At 37.1% G+C, this 22,343-nt stretch overlaps 1 protein-coding gene and 2 long non-coding RNA genes across 3 annotated transcripts; 1 reads left to right on the top strand and 2 right to left on the bottom strand.

Moving 5' to 3' along the window:
• Nucleotides 1–1,137: 1,137 nt before the first annotated feature.
• LOC115986463 lies at nt 1,138–2,882 on the bottom strand. The gene is made up of 3 exons (XR_004090751.1): nt 2,795–2,882; nt 2,378–2,536; nt 1,138–1,542 (listed from the first exon to the last, which is right to left on the bottom strand). It is a non-coding gene; the product is annotated as an uncharacterized LOC115986463 (long non-coding RNA).
• A 972-nt stretch (nt 2,883–3,854) lies between these two features.
• LOC115986462 lies at nt 3,855–5,070 on the bottom strand. The gene is made up of 3 exons (XR_004090750.1): nt 4,874–5,070; nt 4,441–4,493; nt 3,855–4,386 (listed from the first exon to the last, which is right to left on the bottom strand). It is a non-coding gene; the product is annotated as an uncharacterized LOC115986462 (long non-coding RNA).
• Nucleotides 5,071–16,248: 11,178 nt separating this feature from the next.
• On the top strand, nt 16,249–17,556 carry LOC115986459 (proline-rich protein 4-like). The gene is made up of 2 exons (XM_031109488.1): nt 16,249–16,430; nt 16,755–17,556. Exons 1-2 carry the CDS (start codon nt 16,331–16,333, stop codon nt 17,393–17,395), a joined length of 741 nt encoding a protein of 246 aa, XP_030965348.1. The 5' UTR covers nt 16,249–16,330; the 3' UTR covers nt 17,396–17,556.
• The last annotated feature ends 4,787 nt before the right edge of the window (nt 17,557–22,343 follow it).

Raw genomic sequence — 22,343 nt, 5'->3', positions numbered from 1 at the left:
AAGAAATCTCGATGTTTTAGGATATCTCAATGGTTCAAGCACCTCTTGTGATGTTTAGAAACTGTGATTCAAGCTTCACCTTCTCAGCAACCCCCTTCTCTTATTTATCTAGTCACAATTTTTTTTAAAAAAAAAGTTAAGAAAATTTCAAATCATTTAGTATAAATAATTTGTATTATTCATTTTTAAGCTGTGTATCTTCTGTAATTTCGAATTGCAAATTTTAGCAATTGCTCTAAGGCTTGTGGCGTGGTGTGGATAAATCATGGAGAAGGGCCCATTAGGCCTGCCACACCTTGAGCCTAAAAGTTCTGTTTGGGCCGAGCTTGGGCCGTACTGATAGTAAGCATTTAGCAGAGGGCATATTTAATGCGGTGCCTCTGAATTTTGGGCCGTAGAACAAATTTTGGAGAATCTATTCTGGGCCTCACCCATATAATAGAATTGGTTTTTTTTTTTTCCTGGTTGAATAATCTATCAATGAATTGGGCCACCTCTATTATCCACCATGGTCAACTAAGTTGGGCCTCTCATGCTTTTTATTTGAAAATAAATTTAGTGAACTAATTTTTTTTAAATAAATATATTTACCCAAAAATCACCTATTCTAAAAATCAATTGTCATAAATTTCATTTCAGGGGTCCACAACAATTATAAATCACTAGTCGCTAACCTGTGCGATGCACGGGAAAATTAATAACTAAGTTCCAAAATAGTTTTATTTATTTATTTTTAAGATTGTTAAATAATACATAAGTATTTATCGAAGTTCAAATCTCTTAAAACACTACACCAATATGAGAAATTTGATTGTTGTGTTCTACCTAAGTACAAAGTTAAAAACAACATCTAACTTTGTATTACTTATTTGTACCTTTAGTTAACAACCTCAAACTACTGGTAGGCATCCTACATCTATTATCAATTGCATCCTTTCTTTCATGAAATTTAAAGTCTCTATCATTTTTTTTAACATAATCCCTTCTATTATTCAGTGTATTTACAAAATCCTGGTAATCCTAGTTGTTTAACATAATCCCTTCTATCATTAATGTGCTTTAAAAATCACATTTAGGAGTATCATTTGAAAAGTCATATATGGTGCAATTAATAAACAGTAGAAAAGGAGCACAACATGCAAACACAAGAATGCTTTACATATCTTTAAATAAACTACATCCATTTAAATAAATAAAAAAAACATATTAAAAGAAAAACATTAAGGACCTTGATCTTTGTGAAATAAGGTTATAATGTTATTACATATAAAGTTATTCATCAGCCCTGTCTCAATCTTGTGTGCACTGCAAGCAGTAGCTGGAGAATTTGAATCAATTGCAGTCTTTTCTTTTCAAGGCAACACTTGCAGCGGTCTCAGCCTTGTGTGCACTGCAAGCAGTAGTTGGAGCATTTGAATCAACTGCAGTCTTTTCTTTTCAAGGCAACACTTGCAGCGGTACCCCACATTCCATCTTGCCTTTGGATGGTTGTCCTCAGAGGTTGCTATTAGAGATATTTGAAATCACGGTAGCAGCCATAGCCTATTGAGGTTACAGAGATAGAGAGAGGGGGAGTGCATTATCGGGTTCAAAGTAGTTCTAAGTTCAAACTAAGTAAAATATTTAACTAAAATACTGTGCTAAAAATAAAAATTAAAAATATTGTTGAGGTGTAAAATTGTGAAGACTCCAAAGCTGAGGTGGCACACTCTTAAGAGGCCAACTTTTTATTAACATTTGAATTTCCTTGCAACCTTCTATTAACATGAATCAAACAAACACAACCTATGTTAATATTTCTCACTAAGTGCTTTTTTAAGAATCTGCCAATAACTACCAAAACATCCTAGACTTTGCATCAATTCCTAGTACAATGCCAAAAATTACCAATTATCACAATTAAGCTAACACTAAGTACAATAGAAGCATAATGCATATTAGCATGTACAACAACAACAAAAAAATTTCACAAACAGCAGCACCAGGCCTTAGTATAGCAGCACACAGCAACAATAATGTTAGTTTGAATACTGAAAAATGAAGATTAGCCTTATGACCATAGGAGCAACATAGAAAGCGTATTGACTAAAACCTTATCTTCTTTCCTTTTTTTTGGTAAGTGAAAAACTTTATCTTCTCTCTAAATCATTTTATTTCAAATTACTGAAGCTCACCCTTTCAAGGGTTCAAAAGAATGATGACAGTGAAACATAAGCAACTATGAACAGTTGTCGGCCTAATTAAACTATCAACACAATAATTAGACTACAAATATGAGTTATATTAATAATTATTTTTCACAAAATTAAATCTAAAAAAAAAAACAAATAACAAAACCTAAATAATATTTAACACAAATTTTTGTTGTTAAAAATACCCTGTACTGGTAGTGGTTCTTGCAGTATATGAAGGTGTCAAGAGGCAGGGTTGAAGGTGGGTGATGATTTGACATGGTAGTAGTTTGACAGTCCTAGAATTCCTCTCTTAATCTCTCTCCATCCATCTCTGTGTGCACATTTACGATTATCTTTATCGGCTACAAAATCATAATAAGAAATTATATTAAAAAATTAATGAGATGGAAACAAACGAACAAACCCAATTAATTGAACAAATTCTCAGGTGTGATTAGACTATTATAATCCAAATTGACTTTTGAAACCAACAATACTCAAACTAAAAGCAATTCAAATATAAACCAATTAGTAAAACTAAATAAAAGTTAAAACGATTCAAGAATATCTAATGCTATTCGTACTAAAATGGATTTAGTCAGAGAGAGAGAGAGAGTGACCTTCTTGGAGGAGTTGGCTCAAATGGGAGTGGAGACTGAGTATTGAGGAGATGGAAAGAACAACAACTCTGACTCTTGTTCGTCCACCGAATAAAAACAACTGTTGCGGCAATCGCAAGAGGTTAAGAAGTTTAAATCAATTTTGGCCGTTCATTGTACCTTTTGGATTGTGTCAAAGATGGGTATAATTTGATTAATAAATTATAAAATGAGAGAAGAGATCTAACCTTTGGAAATAAAGTACAGAGAGGTAGTGAGAGGGAGGAGAACAAATAGAAAGAGAGGGAGAAGAAATAAATGGTTTTTTTTTTTTCTTGGGGGGCTGGGGGGGTTGGGGGAAGAAGAAGAACTATGCAACTTGAGAAGTTTAAAAGACACGTTAGAGTCTAAAATAATAAGCGCTTCACTTTTTTTTTTATTGTTAATGGTGAAAATATATTTGACATCAAAATATTCTGTAAAATAGCATTTTGGGACAATCTACAATCTGGCCTTACTATAAGTAAAGCCATGCAAAATAGCAAGGCATCAAAACCAACCACCCATAATGTCCTTCCCCCACCCCAAGAAGAATCCAACTAAATAGCAAGGAAAATTAATCACCAAGATTAACTCCTCTTACCATGAAAACAAAATTGAAGTCAGCAGAACTAAAATCTGAAAACCCTGACAAGAAAGCTTCTTCAAAGTATCTAGTATTCTCAAGCCCGGAAATAGAATAAAACAAAAAGCTAAATAATAAGCGCTTCACTTAATCCCAAAAGACCCCGTTGTTCTATGTTATGGCAACATAGCAAAGAAAAATAACCCACAATTTGCCCATTAGATTCAACAATCAATATATCATCTTGGATGATAGTAAAGACTTAGGAAATATGCTTCAAAAATAGATATAGAAGAAGGAAAAACACAGCTCTACCTTTTCACTTTGCTATTGCTGGAATTTGCAGACAGCTTCTAAACTATATAGATTTGGTCTTTAACTGTGCATAACAGAAAGCAGAAAATAATCCCGTGGGTTACTGAAGAACATTGGAAAAGTAGCTGGGGTCTGCAACCAAACAAAGAATCAAACAAAACCCCTCAAAAATCTAGATGCTACTCTTAAAGAAGATTTGGATCAAACTAAAATACAAAATAAATAGAGACTAAACATGAAACCAAAGCTTGAGATAACCTAGAAACTTTAATTAAATAAAAAAAAATAATAAAAAAACAATAATAATAAAGGTCTCATATTAATACAAATAGAGCATAAACTGAGAATTCATATGGTGGAGGACATCAAATACCGAAACTACACAATTAAAAATTTGCTAAAAACCCCTTTTTAAGGGCATTGAACCAAAGGCCAACCATTCAACCATAGCAACCCAAAAAACCAAAAGTAGATCAAACCAACAGAATTCCCCAATTTCACTCCCCCTTACGAATAACAGAACAGATAAGTGGGAAAACAAAACTTGAAAATTAAAGTGACATGATTAAGTTTAAAAGATCACTAACCATTAATACTCAGATAGGATTTCATCTTCTAGGGGTTTTCCCTCATATCAATAAATAGAGAGGAAAAGGGGTATGAACAAAAATTCCTAAATTGACAACAAACCATAATTGAAGAGAATATTAGAAAAAGAAATTAATACCTTTGTTGTGATGAAATTAGGGTCTCTACATTGTGAAAAATTCCACTTCATCTCTGCAAAGAAACTGAATGATTTAAATCCAAAGAGACGAATTAAAGAAAAAAAAAATATATATATATATATATATATATAAACGAAAACATTTAATAAGTCACATCAGAATCCTATTTTCTAAGCCCTAATTTCTGAATTTAAATCTAGAACCAAAGCCAACTAAAATTGTAAAATTTGAAAACATATAACAAATCTAATTTACCTTTTAGATTTGTTTTTTGTTTTTTAAAAAAAAAAAACAGAGAAAGAATGGGAACCCATCGGAGGTGTTGGTTCAGAGAAAGAGGAACCCATCAGAGAAAGAAATAACAGGAAGTTTTTTTATCAGAGAAAGAGTAGGAACCCATCAGCGGCGGTGTTTATGGGCGGAGGAGATTACCTTTTGAGAGGAAGTAGGCCACAACCCGAAAATCAAAGAGAATGGCTATCTATTTCACTTTCTTCAATTGAAGCTTACCGTCGCCAGGGAAGAGAGAAAGCTCTGTGTCTAGGTTTTCTGTTTTTGGGTTCCTGCGTATGGGTCTTGCAATGTTTGAAGGAGAGACAGAGAGTCAGAGAAATAGGTTTTTATCGGGCTTGTTTTTAGGGAGAAATAGTTAAGGGTTTTAGTTTTTTTTTTTAATAGTTTTTTATCCTCTATTTTCGTTTGCTTTTTTCTTTTTTTTAATAGTTTTTTTATCCTCTATTTTCGTTTGCTATTTTTTTTTAATTTTTTTTTTTAATAATGATGATGTAGAAAATTGTAGGAGTTTTAAAAGTTTCGGTTTTATATATATATATATATATATATATATATATATAGATTATAGCTCATACAGCCAATAATATTCTGGTTTTTTTTTTTTAGTGAACAAACTACAAAGTCTTGTAATGTCTTGTGTGGAATAAGTTGTTTACCCAAAAAAATTTCTAAGTTTTCTCCTCCTAGATTTTTTTGGGGGTAACTTCATAAGCTGTGCCAGTCAGCAGAATTTATGGCACATGGAGCAACATTTATAGATCCAACCCCTAAATCCAACTGGCTCCATAGTCCATAGTCTATAGTCCATACCATTATTTTCTAGGGTAGTTGAGAGAAAATGCACCTCCTTCAGGACACGTATAGGGTTAGATTCAATTGGTGTATATTGTAACTGTTTGTTGCAACTGGTCCTACTTGTCTGATTAATTATATGTACGCATACGGAAGGCTCAAATCTAGAGGTTCCGTCACTTGTTTAATAGTAAATAACATAATACGGTAAGATTTGAATCATAAATATATTCGTTGAAAATATTAGGAGATATTAATCAGTTGAGCTAAACAGAATGTAAAAATATAGATTATTGTCTCATATTCTTGTGGCTAGAAATATGAGTCAATAATAAATATTTTTAGTTTGCTTCTTTTTTTTTTCAAGTAAATAAATGAATTAAGGAATATATTAAACATTATCTCCTTCATTCACTAGTTATTTTGCTTGAAATCACAACAATCAAAAATTAATAATAAAATAAAATTTTAAATTTAGTAAATACTCAATTAGTTGGTATTTATATATTATCTTATGAAATTATACTAAGATTAAATAACTATTCTATTAAATTGGAATATTATAATATAAAATAAATAACTTAACTTACATTTTTTTTTTTTTTAACTTCATTCAAATCTGTAGTATACATATAATTAAATACATCTATTTATGTTTTATGTTTTTTTTTTTTTTTTTTCATTTCCATTATGCCAGATTTTTTAAAACGTTGTTTAAAATGGTAAATACATCTTGTAACAATATTTTTATCCCGTTCATATTCTTTGCTAAATACTTTTTAAAAAATATTATTTTCTCATAACCTTTCTCCAAATTATTATATGAAAATTTAAATGATAATATGTATGTAATTTTTTTATTAATTTTTTTGATAGTTGTAGGGGCCTTTTTTGTATGATATGATATGTTGGGCTACCTCCTACGGTAATGGGCTGGACTGTCTTCTGCAGTGATGGGCCCTAGTGTTTCTGAGTAAGGGAGCTGAGGCCGGTCCAATTGTAACTCAACTTGGGCCGGTTTGTGCACAAACTTATGCCTTGTCTGCCAGGAGCAAGTTTACGGCAAGCAGAACTGTTGCAGACGAGTTACGGTAGACAGATATAATAATAACTAAAACAGAGTACTGTGACTTATTTAAATAAACAGCTATGTATTCCCTGCTAATAAAGCATGATTACAGTCACAATGATATCAATCACAGAGAAAAATGAAGAAAATAATACTAGCTAATTTAAATGGGCATAAGTTAAGTTTTAAGCTTAGTCTGCCACAGCAAAACCAAAGATGAGAGAACGTCTCTTCTCAATGCAAATAACCCCCCCCCCCTCGAAAAAGGATCCTGCCGTGGGGATTAATGGTTTTGAGGGAGTCGGACCTGAATGGTTGTTGCCCAAAAGAAAGAGTCATTGTTTGCGTTTTGGAAGAAGGTAAGATTTGGAGGGGGAGAGAGAGAAAATGATCTATGGGTGCATGCCCTATTGAACTAACTCTCCTTTTTTTCTTAGTTTTCCTTTCTTTTCTTTTCTGTTTTCTTTCTTATCTTTTTTCTCTTCTTTTTGCTCTGTTTTTTCCTTTCACTCCGAAAATATACTCTGTTTTTCTATCCTTACTACAGGGCACGGCAAGGGCCTTTTTATAGCACCTGCTGTGGTTAGTGTTTTACCGTCTTGCTCATTGACCACCTTTGTCTGGTCTGGATGTACTTGCCGACCACCAGGACTGTGCGACATCCACCCTCGCCAGACAGAGGCGGGTTTGTTTTGTTCCTCTGTATACCGTAGCATTTCTTCCTGCCACGGTATTAATGCTTTCTCTCTCTACTCTCAGAGCATGCACCCAACGGTTCCCCCTCAAACTTGCCTCTTTTTGGTGGTCTATCATCCCAGCAGGACGTACCTTCCAAAAGAGGCTTGGGTAGGAGCCGCAAATAGATCTTTTCCCCTCTCCCCACCACCAAACCATACCCCCTTTACCTCTTACTTCTGGCCCATGGCCCCACCATGTCCTATATTGGCTGGGTACAGGTTGGTGGTGCCTGGGCCTTGCACGTGCTTCCCTTTCAAATTTGTCCAAGAGTCTGCCTGCTACTCATGCGTCTGCCGCGACCTAGAGACTCTCTATCTGCGTTTCTTGGCCTTTCATGTGGGTTTTTCCTTTGGTTTTTCGCTCCATTCAGGAGATGGGCCTCATATGATGATGGGCTTTACATTTCTTTGGCCCATTTTTGATTTTCTTTATTGCCTGCCACATTGAATTGTTATTCCTGCCGTAATAACTTAATCCTACTGGACCTCTTTTTGGGCCAGCCGTTTATCCCTTTTCTCAGTAGCCTGTCATGGGCACTATTTTGCTTTTACTCATGGGCTCCTATGTCCCTTTGGGCTTTTCCTTTGGGCATCCATGGCCCGATTACTTTCTTTGGGCTTCCACGGCCCGTTTGCTAATTCCACACTCCCATGGGCTTTTTTACTAACTTCATTGGGTTTCCCCGGCCCAATAACCTTATCTTTATCTTTGGAGTTCATGGGCCTGCCATAAACCCCTTACTCTCTTAGTTTACAATTGCCTTGGGCCTGCGGCAGCCCTTTCTCACTTTTCTACCTCATACTCTGCCCATGGGATGCTATTTCTTTCTTTCCTGGCTTCCTTGAGCCCGCTTGCCTCTTCAAGACCCATTTATTTATTTGTTGGGCCTGTGATCCATTATTCCTGCTGCTTGGGCCTAATGGGTTTTTTGCTATTTATCTTGTCAATTCTTTGTGGCCCTCATTATTGGGCTTTTCTGTCTGCCTGGGCTTCCATAAATGGCCATCAACATTTAGCCCCCTGAACATATGAAACGTTCCTGCGATTCATATGTGAATGAAAAGGCGTTTCTGCCCTTCTCTCATCTTTTTTCTTCTTCTCTTTTTTTTTTCGCGAGTCTTTTTTAAGCTGTGGACCCCTTCTTATTCATACATATATTCTCCTTCCTGCTGCGAACAGGGTTGTCTTTTCGAATTTCCCAGTTTGGCAGTTATTTTCAAAACAGAGCTGACGCTTCATTAATTCCATTCCCTTCTGATGGCTGACCCGTCACCTCCTTTCGTGCTGATATTAATGACCTGGGTATTTAAGGAGGAATCCTTTTGCACTTTAATCACAAACTCTTTCTTTTCCAAAAACATACACTCTCCGTCTCTTACTCTCCTTCTTCCTTTCAAACACCCATACCCATCTTCTCTGATTAAGCCTTCTCACCATGTCGCCGATGAAAAGTCAAGGCTCTTCTCGCCGCAAAGGGAAGGCGGTCGCTTTCGATTCTCCTGCCGTTCCCGAGGAGATGGAACGCTCCGATTCGGAGCGGTCCGCTGAGGAGGAGACGGAGTGCGACCCCGACAGCGAATGCGCTCCTTTAATCGACCCTTGGTATGAAAACAATCCTCACTTCCCAAAAATCCCCAGTGACTATGTACCGCCGCCGCCGGGTCGTGTATTGATTACCCTTGTCCGGCGAGACCCCGAAGTTTCTTGGGCTCCTTTTGGCATCTTCAATCCCCGATTTGTCCATTCGCCAAGGTGTTTCGCTTCCGGTACCCCTCCATTTTAAGTTTGGGTCCGACACATCGTCGGGTTGGAAGGAATGGGTTGACAGTGAGCTTTCCGACACGGGTTTTATGGGTTTGTTGCAGCGAGCCGGCGTTTTGAAGGCTATAGTCTCGTCTCGCTGCTTGTCGAATTTCTGGGACCTCTATAACCTCTGCCACTTGGTCTGGCAATGGTGCACCACCACCCACACCTTCTTTTTGTTGTGCGGCGAACTTACCGTGACTCTCGAAGATGTGGCTAACCAGTTGCTTTTGCCCATTCTCGGCGATACCGATCCTGCCGCCTTAGAGCTTTCTCCTGAGGAAGAGGCCATTGAGGTTGAACTGAGGAAAAGGATGACAGGAAATGCCAAGTTGTCCTACTGGGTGAGTTCTTCCTCCAAGTTTTCTGCTGCCGCCCGCCGTGCGGCTTTTATTGCATTTTGGCTTTGCAAGTTTGTTTTTAGGTCCCACCTCCACTATGCCATAAAACCTTTGTACTTTCGTTTGGCTATCAAAATATCTGCGGGGGTGAGCCTGCCGTCGGCTCCTATGTTCCTAGGGCACTTGTATGTTCAGTTAGATATCCTCCGTAATGATGAGAATCAGGCTGGGTCCTGCCACATTGTCATTTCTTCCGTTCATTGCACTATACTTCAGCAGTGGTTGTTTGAGCGTTGTGCTCAATACTTAACAAAATGTAGACTTGCTCGGTTTGCCAGAGAGAAGTACCAGAGTTGTTCGAGAGTGATCACTAATTTTTGTGGCAGGTTTGAATCCAATTTCCCGCTTGCTTTTTGTTGGTCTAGTTTGAAGCCGATTGGCTATTCTGTGGTTGAATCTTTTGATGAGGGTGTGGGTTTCTCTTGGAGAGCCTATAGAAATTTGGGTGCTGATTATACTTGTGCAGACTCTGTCATGGGTTCGTTTGTTGACACCGTTGGAACTGCTACCCCATTGGTCAGCTTTGATGAAACTGGGATTACCTATCTTACCGCTACCAACGCCGGATGGCTGCCTTACCTAGCCGATGAAGGCGTTAGATTTGTTCACTATCCTGCCAACCGGGTGAGAAGGCAGTTTGGACTGGATCAAGACATCCCCGATGATATTTCTTCCCTCATGGGAGCTCCTACTTCAGTCCGTCCTTTCCTGTGGCAGACTGCCTTTGACTTTTGGAAGAAGCGTTTCAACGCCGTTACAGTCCCCGGTTCGCTAAGGGAGGGTGTCTACACTTTTCCCATGCATGGTTACTGGCATACAGTGATGGATTCATTTGTGGCTGAGTTGGCGGGGAGTCGTGGCTTCTCCCTTATTCCTCTTGAAGGGCTAAGCATGGTTGTCTCGGTTAACCCTCGCCTGCTGCTTCCCTCTAAATCCGTTTTAGCATATGCTAGAAAACAGAGTCAGTTAACCATTTTTGAATGGGACGCAGAGAAGAAATGATGGTTCTGGCACGCTGGCGACTATCCCCTTGGTTGGGAGAAAAAAGTTAAGGTAATCAATCTCTCTGTACAGAGCAAGAAAGCGCCTGCCAAACCCAAGTTTGCAGGCAAGACCAAGCCTGCCACACCACTGCCTCCTGCAGGTGCACCGCTGGCTAGCAGGACTCGTGGTAGCAAAAGGAAAACTACTCCTCACCCCGTATCTGCCACTAAACGGAGAATAAGTTATTTCTCCCTTTTTCCTTTTTCAAAAAATTTTCTTAATTGTCTTGCGGCTAACTCGCCAATTTCTTCTGCCTCTCTCCTTTTAGTCTATGCATAAGGAAGACTCATCAGTTACCTGCCCCATTTTGCTTGATGATCCTGAGTCTGAGCTGAGTCCCTTTTCTCCACTTCTCTCTTCTTTCTTTTTCGCACGCCTCTGCCACGGGTCTTTTGCCACTTTTTTTTTGTTTTTACATAACAAAAATTTTCTTTTTAGGAGGAACCTGAGCCTCTGTCCATATATCACCCCATCGCCGAGGAGATTTTCGCCTCCATGGATGTGCCTATGGAAGGCTTTTTTGATGGGGCCGAGGCGGTATTAGTGACGCCTGCCCCTCCTACTGCACACAAGACTCCTGCCAAAACTCCCACCCCTTCTGCCGAGCCGGTACCTTGAGAGGGTACTCATGTCGAAGGGGTTGGTGAGACTACACCCTTGCCTGCTGAGAGACCCACTCCTTCAGAGGGAGCCATTCCTCCTGCCGCTGTTCAAGCCAAAACTACTTCTCCCGTTCTGCCGCTAGTGATTTCAACTAGTGACCTTTTTGCAACTATTTCCCAGGCTACAAAGGTAGTACTTCACTTGTTGTTACTCCTTCCTCCATTCCTGACTCTGCTACCCGTGGTCCTGATCCGGACTTATCTTCAGAGGGATCCAATGACATTTTTGAGGATCCTGATGATGCACCCGTGCTAAAAAAGAGGATTTTTGACTCTGATGAAGAGGGTAGTGTTTCGCCCGAGCCTGACTTCATGGGTATGTATCTTCCTTTTCCCTTATCTTCTTTCTGCATTTGCGTTTCATTTGCATACTTATCTCCCCACTTGCAGAAACTTCTGAGGGGCCAGAAATTGTGGTAGGCCTGGGAATGACTGCTCCTGCCGCACCCATAGCGCCTATTCCTGCCGCACCTTCAGTACCTGTTTTAGCCGTACCTACTACCCCTGTTTCTTCTGTGCTTGCAGTACCTGTTTCTGCTACACCCGTAGCCCCCATTCCTGGTAATTTTGGCACTCTTTCTTTCTCTTCCTATTTCATCCTCTTTTCTTTTGCAAGTCTTTTCTTCCTGTGCCATTTTTTTTTTTTTTTTTTCATTTTGCCTTGCGTTCCCCTCCCCCTTTTTTTTTAGGTCCACTCCCTACTATCTCTTCTCAGTTTGAGGTGGGTAGTAGTTCTGCCGCCGTCCCGGATGATGTTGCATCTTTCTTTGTCCGTTTTGACCAGCCGGAAGTTAACGACCTTGGTCCGGCAGACTTCTGGGCTTCCAGTCCTCCCTACGTAGACTTTTATGGCTTCAGAGTCCTTGAGGATTGCGTCTCACATTTGGTGATGCTCTATAGTCGTCACGGCAATTTCATGCGGGAGTTTCGCCTTGGTCGCTCTTCTAGGGAGCATTTCTTGCAAATGCTGGGATGTGTGCTAAATGATATCTAGCATAACTTCATCGACTCTATTTCTGCCAGGAAGATCCTACAGTGGAGGGCCGTGATATAGGAGCTCATCAGTGTGGGTTTCGCTGTGAAGTTTATTCTTGAGCATCTACGTGAGATTGCCCGGGCCTTTTTTATGAGAAGAGTCCAGCCAGCCGTTGAGGCCATAGACGCCCGTATTGAACTTTTGAAGAAAGAGGTGGCTGATTTGGAGGGTCGCTGTGAGCGTCTTCTTTCCGGCATTGGTGGACCCAGTCGCTTTGGGGATCAGAGTCTCATTTTTGGACTTCACTGATGATAGCACCGTTTCCTTTCCTTTCCTTTGTTTCTCTGTTTTTGTTATGTCATACAGAACACTTTTATGTTTCCTGCCGTAGTTACTTGGCTTGTGTCTGCCACAGTTTGGGTTTGTAATAATGCTACACTTTGCTACTTTTTATTTACTACTGCTATGATATGATGCTAATATTTCGTACTCTTTCATTGCATACTCATGAAAGTACGTTACAATTTCTCTTGTGACATAGTCACTTGGAGGAATAAAAGAAAAAGTTTAGTAAAAGAAATATAAACAAACAACTAAGGAAATGAGGTCTACCACATAACATTCTTCTCTAAGCAAAATAACGCTTCAGCCATTTTCCATTGATGGGGTCCATTAAGTCCCTGTCATCCATTTGAGTTAGGCGATAATACCCACTTTGATGCGCTTCTCTTATCACAAGGGGTCCCTCCCATTTTGGTGCAAACTTGGATGGTCCTGCCAGACCTCTTCTGACGTAGTCTGCCACTTTTAACACTAGTTGTCCTTCCGCAAACACTCTTTCCTTGGTCATCCTACCGTAGGCTTCAGTCATCTTCTGCCTGTATCTTGGCTGCGTTCCTGGGCTTCTTCCCTATTTTCATCAAGTTCTTCCAGGTTCTCAAACCTTTCTGCCGCGAAGACTTCTCCCTCTTTTTCTTTTTCTCGCATCTGCATAACCCTTAGGGACGGTGTCATTATTTCTGCCGGACTCACTACTTCAGTTCCATAGACTAAGGAAAAGGGTGAAAAGCCTGTGACTGACTTTGGTGATTTTCTATATGCCCAGAGAACATCTGGCAGGTGCATTGCCCATCCTCCTGCATACTCTTGGCTCATCTTGCTGATGATCTTTATGAGAATTTTGTTTGTTGCCTCTGCCTACCCGTTCCCTTGAGGGTAATAGGGTGATGACCTGTGATGCTTGACTTGATAGAACTCTAGCATTCTCCTCACATCACTGTTGACAAACGGTGTGCCATTGTCGCTGATGATCTTGTGGGGCACCCCAATCCTCACAATTATATTTTCTTTGATGAAGTTTGCCACTGCTCCTCCTGTGGCCTTGCGGAGTGGTACTGCTTCTGCCCACTTGGTAAAATATTCTGTAGCTACCAATATCCATATGTACCCATGTGATGGCGGGTTGACTGGCCCTACCAAATCTAGCTCCCAAGTGTGGAAGGGTCATGGGGTGACCATGCTGTGCAAGCCTTGTGGATGGATATGAATTAAGTTGGCTTGTACCTGACAACTGTGACACTTCTTTACAAAGAAGTGTCACAGTTGTGGCCCTCATTATTGGGCTTTTCTGTCTGCCTGGGCTTCCACAAATGGCCCTCAACAATAGTTACAATGAAAAAAAGTATATTTAAATTTTGAATGTTTTTGTTAGAAATATTATAAGGTGTCAAGATGTTCATGGTTCAAATCTCTCCCCTATTATTTTTGTAATTATCAAATTATTAGAGAGAGAGAGAGACATGGTTGATAGTTTGAAGCACAAACCTCCATTATTACAAAGAATAAAGGTAAAATGCACTTTTAGTCCCTACATTTTGAACCGATTCTCGATTTGGTCTCTAAATTGATCACTTCTAGGTCAGTCCTTGATTTCAGAAAATCATTTTTATTTTTATCCCTGCCATCAACCCAATAATAGAAAATACATACGTGACAAATAGAATGCACTGTTGACATATTTGTTGACATATTAGAGACTGATGTGGCTAATAAAAAATAAAAATAAAAACCACATCAGCATGCCATGTCATTGTCTAATTTAAAAAAAAAATTAATTTATCAATTTGAAAAAAATTAAAAATACATAAAAAAAAATTAAAAACATAAAAATACATAGTTTCAGATTTGAACGTGAATAAACTCAAGAACATGAACCCATATCATAAGAACTCAGAACCCAGATCATAAGAACTCAAGTACACAAAATTCCTGACCAAACACTGAAAAAATTCACATCTAAAAAGCCGATGCCTAAGATTTTCATCACAACATTTTCTTTCCACCCAAAACCAGAAATTTTCTTATGAAACAAACACACACAAACCCAGCCAATTCAGCTCACAATAACAACAAACCCAACCAACCTCATAAAATTTTCCTTAAAACAATCATCAACATTTTCCCCAGAAAATCAAGATTTTCTTTCAAACCAAACACTAAAATAACTCGCATTTAATAAGCTGATGCTTAAAATACATACAAAATCCCTATCCTCCACCAAAACCTCCAACAAATCAAACCCATAAACCCAGTAAAATCATCAAATCCACATGAAAAAAGACAAACCCAGAAATTTAAAATAAACACAGCAACAAGTGAACAGATCAGAAACCCACCGATCAAGCCATATCAAGCTGCCGATCCTACAATCTGAAACCTACATGAACAGATCAAACCACCAATCACCACCGCTGCCACTGATCAGTCCATCAAGCCACTGCAACCCACGCCATCAAGCCACTGCTACCCACCACCAGACGAACCACCACTTCACAACAACTACCACCGATCTTGGCCCATCTCTCTCTAAACCTAGATCAAACCCAAATCCCAAAGAGAAAGCTGAAAGAGAGAGAGCGAGCTTCAGACCCGTTTTTTGTAGAAAGAGAAAGGGAGAAGAAGCTTGATTTGCTCGCTGTTGGTCTGCTTGTGAGCTTGTGAGCCCCGATGCGTGGTGGAGAAAAAGGTTGAGTGAGCTCCAGCCATGGACAGTGGAGAGTGAGAGATTCTATCCATTGAGCGTGAAAAGAATGAGAGAATTTGAGATTTGTCTTTCAGTGTAGGGATTTTTTTTTTTTTTTTTTTAAAAAAAAAGCTGATGAGGTTAAAGAAAAATAAAAACAAAATAAAAAGAATTAAAAAGATAATGATTTTTGATTTTTTAAGAAATGATTTTAGTTTAAATTAGATTTAATAAAAAAAAAAATTTAATTTACTTCTTTTTTAAAATTTTCTGAGTTCGCTTTTTTTTTTTAATTAATTTAAATACTGATGTGGCATTTAAAAAATGCTAAATATAATTTTTATTTTAATTTATTAGCTACGTCAGCAAACAATACATTCCATTTGTCACATATGCATTTTTTGTTATTGGGTTGACGGCAAGAATCAAAATAAAAATGATTTTCTGAAATCAGGGAATGACCTAGGAGTGAAATCAATTTAGGGACCAAATCGAGAATTGGCCCAAAATGTAAAGACCAAAAGTGCATTTTTGCTAAGAATAAAATTATTGAATGAGAAGGATTTTAATCCCAATGTTGTGGCCTTGTTCAAACCTTTCCATTATAAACAATTCAATGCTAAAGCCCGAGTTGATCAAATATCATATTTTCAAGCACATCAACTATATTTGCATGGGCTCAAATAGTAGAAGTAGAGCGTGAAACTCATATTACCTTGCTCTAAACTTGGTGCAAAACAATATTTACTGATAATGAAAGCAAGATAAGACGGTGCATACTCATTAGAACGTGGTGGGGGAGAGATCATTCAATGAAGAAAATGGCATTTGAGCCACAAATTAAATTCGGCAACCACTTCTAGCCACCTTCTTTCCCCCTTTATAAAGACAACATACCAAAATTAATGGCGCCAAAACATAGTAGCACGAAACACTTAATTAGTGCAGCATAGGTGTCACAGTTGAGCCGCTTATTCAGCTTCATGAAGCTCACAATATATTAAGGGCTATGGGATTCGAAGTGAGTCACTGTGTCAAAGTTTTAGTTTTCATTATACTATCATAAGGTAGTATAAGGAGAGTTCACAATGAGAACTAAATCCTTTTGTCAAGGGGCTCTTTTGGGCTCCTTGGTTTGCTTCTTGCTTGTTGTGAGTTGCTATGGTGAGCAAGACCAAACCACTTCAGGTATATTGTTCTGTTAAAAAAAGGGATGTTTTGCTAAGCTATTTAGGTTGCTTCCTTATATGTTCAAACATTTTGAGTCATTGCTTCTTGTTGCTAATTTTTAACAATGATAGTAAGATCTTTGGCATTTGACAAACTAAGGCACATGCATATGTTTTAGCATTGGAATTTTCTCTTTTAACACCAATGGATTTTGATCCCTAAACCCTATCATTTTAAATGATATGAAGCAAACATATGCAAGCAAGCATATGATATCAATCTCATTGTTCCATCTTATAATTTGAAATGAGTTGTGTTGATTTTGTGCATTTATATGTGCAGGACTTGGTGTACCATCTCATAACGAAGAGTTCAATACAGCTGCAGACCTTGATGAAGGGAAATTCAAGAAACCTATTCCTTTTTTTAAGAAGCCATTCCCACCAAAAATTCCAATTTTCAAGAAGCCAATTCCTCATCCAATTCCAATTGTTAAGAAGCCATTACCACCAATTCCAATTGTCAAGAAGCCATTACCACCGCTTCCACACTTCAAGAAACCATCTCTTCCACCACTTCCACCTATCAAGAAGCCACTTCCACATTTCAAGAAGCCACTACCAATTAAGAAGCCTCTCCCACCTATTCCGGATTTGAAGAAACCATTTCTTGATGAGAAACCTATTCCATTTTTTAAGAAGCCTCCAATTCCAGCATTCAAAAAGCCATTTCCCCATCCAATTCCAATAATAAAGAAGCCACTTCCACCATTTAAGAAGCCTTTCCCACCTATTCCAGATTTGAAGAAACCATTTCTTGATGAGAAACCTATTCCATTTGTAAAGAAGCCTCCAATTCCAGTATTCAAAAAGCCATTTCCCCATCCAATTCCAATAATAAAGAAGCCATTCCCACCTCTTAAGAAGCCACTCTTTCCCCCTTTCCCAATTCACAAACCAATTGTCAAGAAACCTATTCCTTAGGGAAAAAAAAGGATTGCTATAGTAGTACTATAGTGATTTAATAAAGTGGAAAGAATGAGTAATTCTTATCTATTTATGTAAATCACATGATGTTATTATTATTGTTGAATGGCTCCCTTTCCCATCAAATATTAAAAAGTGGATTGTAGTCCACAAAATTACATGTTCTATAAAATTTATTTCCCTAGATAATCATCAACTACTTCTTTTGTTTTTGTTTTTTTGTGGAGAACTCAACAACTATTCCTTGATACTAACTAATCACCCCATAATATTCACTTATTTCATATTTCAAACGATGAGCTACGGAAAACACAAAGCAACATTGATAAAATTGATGCATGGTTGTCCATATATATTGGCACAGAAGGCTTATAAAAACTAACTCATATTTATCACATCGATCACTAAGCCCAACGTATAAGCCATGCAAGTCCCATGCGTCGCTTTAGGACGTAGACCATTTTCCCATCTCAAATCAATATCAAGCATTTAATTTGTATCTCCCAACCAAAATAGTTGCACTATTTCAACTATCCTGTATGGGAGAAAGTCAACAAAACTATAATCAATTTCCATAAAACAAAATTAAACTTCAGCTAGTCGATTTAGGTGCAGTTTGGATAGGGCGTTTTCGCGTCTACGTTTCCTCTTTTTGCGTTTTTTTTTTTTTTTTTTTTTTCTCCCCAGCCGCAACTGTTGACCCGGTCTTCTGTGAATAGTGCACTTGTGCACTGTTTACAAGTCCCACAAACTCCACTTTTTATCAACTTTTTCATTAAAAATGGGTCCTACATAGGGATGGCAATTTTTCCCCGCCCTGCTTAATCTGCCCCTCCCTGTTTCGCCCCGCGCGGATTTTCCCTATCCCGCGAAGGCGGTGGGGCGGGGATGGGGCAAGATTTTAACCCTGTACCACGAGGTGGGGCGGGGATGGGTTTAGGCCTTTTAGACCCACCCCGCCCCGCGTTACTAAAGGTTATAATTGTAAAATTTTCATACCCTAAAACCCTACTATTTAAACAAACATATTAATATTAGCATATTTTATTCTACCCAATGTGATTCTCTGCCTTTATTTTGTTGTGTTATACTATGAGATTTTTATTTTTATTTTTTTTTAATGATTGTCTTGTTAAACACTTGGATATATTATTCAATTTTTTCTAAAAATTGATTTGATTTGATGGGATAAATTTAGTTGTAATTTCAAGTATATTTTTATTAATGAAATAGATTTCATTAAAAAAATTATACTAGTTCTATGGCAAATTAACAAAAAGTAGACTTTTACGGGGTGGGGCGGGCTTCGTGGGTCCCCAAGGGGCGGGGATGGGGTGAGAAAGTATTCCCCGTCATGCGGGGTGGGGCGGGGATGGGGCAAGAAAAAACCATACGAGGCGGGGACGAAGACCCCATCCTTCAGCCCCGCCCTGCCCCATTGCCATTCCTAGTCCCACAGCATTATTCACACATTTAAAAATTATTTTGCTACAGTGTTTTCAGTTTTCAGTTTCAGCAAAATAAGTTCTATCCAAACAGACCCTTAGTTTCCATTTTTAAAACTTTTAATTAAAGCAATATGTGGAGTAATTAAAATTCATTACTAATTTTCTTTTCGGCCATTTTATTTATTTATTTATTTGGCGTTAAAATGTCGCGTTGAGAAGATATTAGAGATATTAATGATTTCTTTTTTCTTTGGATATTTTTTATAGCAAAAAACGGAATTTCTTTAATTTTTCTCTTTTTAGGCTTCACTACCCACCTAAATTAGCAGTTGAAAAGTGCATATTCAATTCCAGTTGAAAATGACAGTTTATGAAAAGCATTGTGCTAAAAATAAGAAAAAAAAAATGATATGGAGAGAGAAAGCAAAACTAAAATAATTAATGTGTTTCGACTTGATGGCACAATGAAAAAGCCTAAATGGTAACATCTTTGCTATATATTTTGAACTGTATGCTTTAATGAACTTAACTACGTTTACATAATAATTAATAAATTAGGCTTAGTAAGGATTTAAGAATCCTAATACCATATAGTAGCCCATGCATGGTATTATAAAACCAAGCAAAACCAAGTTCGTATGAGAAAAACTAAATCTCACTTGAGCAAAATATATTAAAGAAGACAAAATGTTTGCCTATATTTCACCTGGTTTGCTTGAGCAAAACGGTCAAGTAAACTAAAACATTTCAAATAGGGCTATTGTATGACAATTTGGGTGACAAATGTGATATGTTTTGGCCATACCTGCTAGTACAATACAAAATTGACTCATTTGGTGTGTGTGTATACATGGACATATGATATGATATACGTACACACAAGGACTCATGCGTTTGATTTGGAACCTTGGAGAGCGGAGAGAAATTTGTGCAGAAGGAGAAAGTTAACAAATGATAAGTTTTGTTTTTTTGTTTTACAAGTGGAGGAAATCGATTCAAGACTAGTTTTTACTCATGGAAGAACTAAACAATTCCCCAAAACTACAAGAAAGTATTTGGTATTAAATAATACCACATTTACCATATCAAAACCTAAAAAATGACAAAAATGTGCGCAAAAATAACCACTTTACTAACACTCTGATTTTAATGCGACTAACGTGTCATTTGATAGTAAGTATTTTTTTTTAGAGAGTTTCAAATCTATGGCATCTATTCCTGATAATAACTCTTTATCATCAGACTAAGACACTAATCAGTTTTTGGTGTAGAAGAGGATTGAACTCTAGATTTCTTATACAACTATTAGAGATTTTACCAGTTGAGCTGATTGGAACCCACGATACTTTTTCTTAAGCTACTATACTTCTCTGAACAACAAAAATTAAGTTGGACATGGCGTGTTTTGGGCTACGCGGCATGTAGTGATCTTACATTTAAAGACCAAAGATATGGGCCAGATTAAATCATTTACATTGTTACAAAAGGCCCATTAGGCTAACAGATGGGCCACCCTATTTCCATTCCTCTTGGAAAGTTATATAGATTGTTTTGAAATGCTTTTCCTTTACAATGTGACTGTTCTTTTATTGATTTTTTAAACCCTCTTGTTTATATATATATTGGTGGCAGAAGTTGATACATTAATTAGGCTTGTGTTTGTTTTTGATATTCCACCAACAACTACAAAACAAAGTAATTTCAATCATGAATATTTTCCAATTTTAAAATAAGATATGAAATGAATTTTTGACTGATTGCTTAATTGAATACATAAAAGGGGAAAATTTAAGTAGATGTAGAGTATCAGTTGCGGCAAAATTTCCCAAAATTAACTTACAAGCCATTGCCCATTGGCAACCACCCTTTATTACTTTATTACAATTTACACAACCATATAAGTACTTCATTAAAGAGTTCTGACCAAATCATAGTTTTACAAATTTGCTTATTCCTATGAAGGTCTTGTAGACCTTGTTCAACGTAATATAGACGCAGTACTAAATAAAATATACCATACTGATGGTTGCAAAATGGGTTTTTTTGAGAATTTACCATACTGATAGGTCCATTCAAACCTTAAAATAAGGTTAGCATCAAAAGGTTTTAAGTAAAGGGAAGGGATGGACTATTTTGATAGTTAGCAACGGTGACTAGGATCACTTCTATTTGAGTGTTGTTAGCTTTAGCTATTGGGATAACATGATGTCCCAGTCCAACATTCATATTCATACAATCTCTTAAAATTAAACACTTTTAATGATAAAATAAAGTCATATAATTGGATTTAGGACACTAATCCCAACACTTGCATCCATGTATAAGTTTGATTGTACATCAAATGGATGTAACTAAAGACATCTTCCTTAAATGATGCTTTTGATGAGAATGTTACATAGAACAATCTGAGGGGTTTATTTTTATTTTTTTAATATTTCTTGAAAATGAAAAGAAAATTTTCAATCTTATCAAGTTTTTGTATGCTTGAAATAAGCATCAAAATAATGGCATGAGAAATTTGATTATGTTATCTTATCATGATTTTACACATAATGAGCCAACAAATGTAAACATTATGAGCATATATGGTATCATAATTTGTCATTAAGTTGATGATGATATACTCATATTTTGGACAAATTTAAAAGGTGTGTGTGAAGGAGATGCTATTTGGAAAATAGAGTAAAGAGACATAGTGAGGGTTGTGCACTATATCAATCACATTATGTTGATAAAGAACTTAAGATTTTTGAAAAATCAAAGTGAATAATTAGCTAGTTCAAGGTTAATCTATGAACGAAAATGTTTTCTTCACTTTTATGAAGGTATGATTGATTTGATTAAATTTTTCTATATATGATCATGTTAGAAATTTTATAAATATTCATTCCTCATATAATTGACTTGGCCCTCGATAAAATATATTTGGCTTCACCATTGGCCTTTTTTTTGCATCTCTTCTGTAAATCTACAAAGCCATTGCAACTAGTGAGAAATTACACATATGGCCTAATGCCTATGACTACTATAAATCTTAGTGCTTAAATTTTACAAAAGGATATATCAATTTTTAAATAAAAAAAAATAATCAAGACATTTATTTATCATGTTGTTAAAGTGAACCAATTACATTTATTATCACATTAGTTTGTAAATCTTTTGTAATAAAATTAGTGATAATTTTATTATTTTATCTAGCAACTTTGTAGTTTTAGCATTATTATTATTATTCCAACTTTTTTTTTTTTTTGAGAAACAATTTTACTGTAAAGTGCTGTAAACTAAGCAGCAAAGTCAGGGTCCCATACCTTATGGCATTTGAGCAGCAAAGTCGGTGAGCAGTGAGCACTGTAAATGTCTTCAAGACAATTGAATAAAAATGGCCCCAAATCTTTGTGCCATAAAGCCCTTAATCAGCGTGGGTGAACCGCAGAAACAGCTCTACTAAGCTCACTATATAACAAGGACTAGGGACTTCAAAGTGACTCAGCCTTCAA

This window comes from Quercus lobata, chromosome 4, assembly GCF_001633185.2.
Source record: "Quercus lobata isolate SW786 chromosome 4, ValleyOak3.0 Primary Assembly, whole genome shotgun sequence".
NCBI lineage: Eukaryota > Viridiplantae > Streptophyta > Magnoliopsida > Fagales > Fagaceae > Quercus > Quercus lobata.
This window is presented reverse-complemented; position numbering and strand designations above follow the sequence as displayed.

Excerpts from the sequence above, each read along its gene's own strand:
- LOC115986459 (XM_031109488.1), top strand. The coding sequence starts at position 16,331 with ATGAGAACTAAATCCTTTTGTCAAGGGGCTCTTTTGGGCTCCTTGGTT. Across the intron at positions 16,431-16,754 it reads GCAAGACCAAACCACTTCAG|GACTTGGTGTACCATCTCAT; the intron begins GTATATTGTTCT and ends TTATATGTGCAG.